This window comes from Corylus avellana, chromosome ca8 (assembly GCF_901000735.1).
Source record: "Corylus avellana chromosome ca8, CavTom2PMs-1.0".
NCBI lineage: Eukaryota > Viridiplantae > Streptophyta > Magnoliopsida > Fagales > Betulaceae > Corylus > Corylus avellana.
Window position 1 is genome coordinate 17,888,908 of NC_081548.1, and position 5,344 is coordinate 17,894,251.

At 39.6% G+C, this 5,344-nt stretch overlaps 1 protein-coding gene across 1 annotated transcript in view; it reads left to right on the forward strand.

Moving 5' to 3' along the window:
* Window positions 1-3,907: 3,907 nt before the first annotated feature.
* The window catches only part of LOC132190399 (4-coumarate--CoA ligase CCL1-like), a 9,847-nt gene continuing 8,410 nt past the window's right edge, over window positions 3,908-5,344 (forward strand). Inside the window, 2 exon segments of the mRNA XM_059605375.1 lie at window positions 3,908-4,505; window positions 4,508-4,989. Of these exon segments, the coding sequence (XP_059461358.1) occupies window positions 4,022-4,505; window positions 4,508-4,989 (966 nt within the window). The 5' untranslated portion in view covers window positions 3,908-4,021.

The following is a 5,344-nucleotide window of genomic DNA, read 5'->3' on the forward strand; positions in this document are numbered from 1 at the left end:
TTACCATCGTTTTATTTCCTTCGGGTCTGGCCATTGATCCAAACACTCGTTCAATGGCGTATCAATCTCATAAATTTTCTTTTAAAGCCTATAAGCCTCAACATGGTTTTCCTAGTGGCAGAAACCCAAGTCCAAACTCTCCTTCAGTGACGTATCAATCCCAGAGAAATTCTTTTGGGGGTTATAAGCATCAACATGATGTTCCTAGTAACGGAAATCCAAGTCCAAGTGCTCCTTCAGTGACGTATCAATCTAAGAGAAATTCTTTTGCAAGTTATAAGCCACAACATGATGTTCCTAGCGGCGGAAACCCAAGCACAAACTTTGTTTTAGTGACATATCAATCCAAGAGAAATTATTTTGCTGTTTATAAGCCTCAACATGATGTTCCTAGTGGCGGAAACCCAAGTCCAAATGCTCCTTCAGTGACATATCAATCTAAGAGAAATTCTTTTGCAGGTTATAAGCTTCAACATGATGTTCCTAGCGGCGAAAACCCAAGCCCAAACGCTCTTTTAGTGACGTATCAATCCAAGAAAAATTATTTTACAGGTTATAAGCCTTAACATGATATTCAAAGCGGCGGAAACCCAACTCCAAATGCTCTTTTAGTGACGTATCGATCTAAGAGAAATTCTTTTGCAGGTTATAAGCCTCAACATGATGTTCCTAGCGGAGGAAACTCAAGTCCAAATGCTCATTTAGTGAAGTATAAATCCTAGAGAAACTCTTTTGCAGGTTTTAAGCCTCGACAATGGAGAGTGGAGAGTAGTCATGTTGTAGGACTCCAAGAATGAGAAGATACTTCCTTGGAAAAATTCTATAATAAGAGGGTGTCTCCTCAATCCTCATTAGGTACTAAAGTAGTATAAATCCCTAAATTAATAGACACTCAATGCAATTCCTCTACCCTGGTATTATCAACAGTGTCTTATAACGCTTATTTAAAAAGGAGTTTTTTATTTTTTAATTTTTTTATTATTCAAAGCGGGAGAGGGGGAAAAGGAAAAAAATTTTTAAAGGAGTATGATGAATAATAATATAAGTATTTAGTATTTCAACTCTCAAGTTGTTTCGAAAAGTTTAGGGTTTTCGAATTATCCTACCGCCATCTAAATATTTATCATTGATTATCATCATGGGCAAGCTCAAGAAAATTCGATCCTGCAACCTTGCCTATTTTAAGGCTAGTTACACATTCCTAGTCCCATTCACATAACAATACCTCACATAGACACCATCGCCCACATAATCACAACGCTCGATAGCAGAACCCCACACACAACACCACCTCACACAACTGTGCACTACCGCACAATGCTGCTAACACCAAATGCTCACACAATCACACTCATGGAGCCACCTCGCATGACCTTCACCTTGGGCCATAGGGGTGGCTTTGGCCACTCCTAACTCCAATGACCAAATCTAAAAATAAAAATTTGATTTTTGGAATTTTTGGGTTTGGCCCTTGAGATTGGCTGAACCAATCCCTAGGGCCATGAGAGTGGCTTCGGCCACCCCATACTTTTTTCTTAATATTTTAATTATTTTGTTTATATATATATATTTTTTTAATTATTGGGACACGTGGTGACTTGTAGACCCTTAAATGAGATTCAAAGGCCAAAAAAAAAAAAAAAAAAAATGATGGGCAACTCCCAACTATTGCCAGGGATCCGGATCCCATTTTTCATGGCAATTACAAAAGAGATATGCTATAGCGCAATAACAAAACAATTTTCCTTCAAAAAATAAAAAATAAAAAGATTATTTTTGCTCCATAAAAGTCTTAGATGACAAGAGTTCATAGGCTTATCAATAGGTAGAGCTACAATAACTATGAATAGAGCCTATAACCTTTACCATCTAAAACTTTTATAATCTAAAAATAATTTTTTTTTACTGCACTAAAGCATTTCTCATTAAAAAAACTGGAGGCCACCGTAGGCTTATCAAATTGCAATAGTGGGTAGGGTTGGTGAGAATGCTACGTTTTGCTTGCGTGGACCTGGGCGGTGAAAGTGATAGTGATGCCACATGTCTTTTGCTGGCTTGGCTTAGTTGGCAATAAGCTTTTGAGCCAACTTTTTCGATGGTCCCAGGTGGATCGGTTCAATAAATAAGAATAATTATTTCATTAAACTTCGTCTATTTTTAATAGAATAATAATTTCAGGTACACCTTACTCATGAAAAAAATTAGCCATGCATATTTAAGCCGCCAAGAGCCCAAGCCGAAAACCAACAAGCAAGCCAAAGTTGATCTCACTGGGACGTCACTTCACGCTTTAACAAAAATTATGCATGAAAACTGATTAGCAGCTGTAGTAGGTGAATGGTGTCTTCTACTAAAATCACCCGCTGGGGAACGGGGTAATGCCTTTTATGTTAGGTGGAGAATCTTACGTGGCACGCAATTGTGGCTTTCAGTCAAACCCAGATTTCCTCAAACCAAATCCAAAATTTTCCTCACCACCCAAATTATTTTTATCCCTCACCAACCCGGCAACCCCAAACGTGCAAGAATGAAGATTAGGTTACGCCCAAAATCACAGAGGGCTTATTAGTTATTAGACACCACCATCCAGGATAATGATATCCATTATTGCAGGACCAAGCAAATGGGCAACATAAATGTGAGTGAAAGGCCAAGAGTTGTGTACTTGTCAAATAATAAATGGTTGTCGTCGAGGACTTCTTGGGAATGTTGCCAAGGACTTCTTGGGAACGGCTCGGTTGCTTTGACGAAGCCCAGCGCAGTACGACCTCACTATTCCTATTTTACCCTTTAGACATGGGAAACTATAACTTCCTCTCTAATGAATTGGCTCTTAAAATTATCATTAAGTTTGTGATTGATTATTATTGAATTTTGATCGAATAATAATTTTAAAAACAATATCATTTTTAGAGTGATACAAGAAGGATTTTTAAAATTACTCAAAAAGTAAAGCTATTTGGTAACCTAAGAACATAAATTAGTTACTAACTCGTTGGAGAGACTAATTGTGGCTATTCAGCCTATCTTATTTAGACGTGACCATAGTAGTATCCACTAGGAACCGCCTAAGATGGGCCTAAACGGTGAAAACCGCATGCGCCCCCTCAAATCTGATTAAGCCATAACCTGACCCAGCTCTACCAGGACATCAATGGGAACTAAGGTGACTAATACTAATCAAGAATATGTACGGATTTTCCATTACGGAGATTCGAACTCATACCCTAGTACATGCCTAATTACTTTAGGGATTTTCTTGAGCCATTGAACCACCATCCTTGATGGATCCTCCAACCTATTTCAATAAGTGAAAAATGTTATTCAACATTTTAAGGTTTATCAAAAATTAATGTTTAGGTTCCTAGATTAGTAGAATGTCAATAAATTACTCTTTAAAATATTTTTAAAAAAATATATGAGAGATGACACTTGCCACCTATAGAGATAGGTTGAATGAAATTTCTGGTTTGAAGAAAATTTATGTCCAATAGTATAATAAAATGATCTAAAACATATGAGAAACACGTGCTTTTTTATTTACATACTTTAAGAACACATGTCACTTTATTAGACTGATTTGTATGAATTAACTATAAACCATCAGTATCTAATTTATGTCCTCCTAACAATTAACATGACGTAACATGACGTGAGAATGCAAATTAGTACTTGATATGTTTTTGTACAACATTGATCAAATGGTTGATTCCATTCACTTACGTGTTATCTTGGTTGTATTTATATTAGTTATATAAAGATTTACTAAACATTTAATTTTTAATGCCACTAATCTCAATCATTTACCCATCTACTACTAACTAAATAGCATTTTGATCGTTTAAAATAATAATGGTCTCCTCCTACCATCACCTGCTTGTTGTATATATATTAGTTCTCAACCAAAACTCAAACCAAACAAGAGAGAAAGGATTAACCCAAACTTCAACCAAACCTTCACCTTCTCCTGTTCTCTCACCTTGATCTCTATTTTCCTCCGCTTTCCCACCACCAAACATCAATGGAGCCCCAAGAATTCATTTTCCGGTCGAAGCTCCCTGACATTTACATCCCAAACCACCTCCCACTCCACACCTACTGCTTCGAAAACCTCTCCCAATTCAAAGACCGCCCCTGTCTCATCAATGGCGCCAACGGCCTCACATACACTTACGCCGACGTAGAGCTCACCGCGCGCAAGGTCGCCGCCGGCCTCGACAACCTCGGCATCAAGCAAGGTGAGGTGATCATGCTTTTGCTCCAAAACTGTCCGGAATTCGCCTTCGCGTTCCTCGGCGCGTCGTACATCGGGGCCGTCAGCACGACGGCGAACCCTTTTTACACTCCGGCGGAGGTGGCGAAGCAGGCGAAGGCGTCGAACGCTAAACTCATCATTACCCAAGCTTTGTACTCCGACAAAGTGAAAGACTTCGCGAAAGAAAACGGCGTGAAGGTCATGTGCATTGACTCTCCCCTGGACGACTTTTTGCATTTCTCCGAGTTGACTCAGATATCCCGGCCGTGAAAATCAACCCGGACGACGTCGTGGCGCTTCCGTATTCGTCGGGCACGACCGGGCTTCCCAAAGGAGTCATGTTGACGCACAGGGGGCTGGTCACCAGCGTGGCGCAGCAGGTTGACGGTGAAAACCCAAACTTGTACTTTCACAGCGGGGATGTGATACTGTGCGTTTTGCCGTTGTTCCATATCTATTCCCTGAATTCGGTTCTTCTTTGCGGGTTGCGGGTCGGGGCGGCGATTCTGATTATGCAGAAGTTCGAGATTGTGAAATTGCTGGAGCTGGTTCAGCAATACAAGGTGACAATCGCGCCGTTTGTCCCTCCGATTGTTTTGGCAATCGCCAAGAGCCCAGACGTCCAATGGTACGACGTGTCGTCGATCCGGACGGTGATGTCCGGAGCAGCGCCGATGGGGAAAGAGCTAGAGGATGCCGTTAGAGCCAAGCTTCCTAATGCCAAACTTGGTCAGGTAATTCCTTTTATTCTTACATATATAATTCCACGGCTTTGGGTAAAAGTTATAGCGAAATTTTCAATCATCTGAGCGGATTACGTCATTAATAAAAATAATTTGTTTTAAAATTTAAAACCACGTGAGTAATTAAAATGTGAATTATTATGTGTGCAGTGTCTACTGGGTTGTACGTATAAGGAGTCATGTGAGTTGGATTTATAAGTGCAGTCATGTCAAATCGCAGCTGCCGAACAGTAAAGATGTTAGATGCATATAATGATTGGAACTGTGGAAGAAATAAGATTTTTGGGGCTTTTGGAAATAACCAGAGTATTTTTGTAGGATATATAGTGTGTGAAAAGAGTGTAAA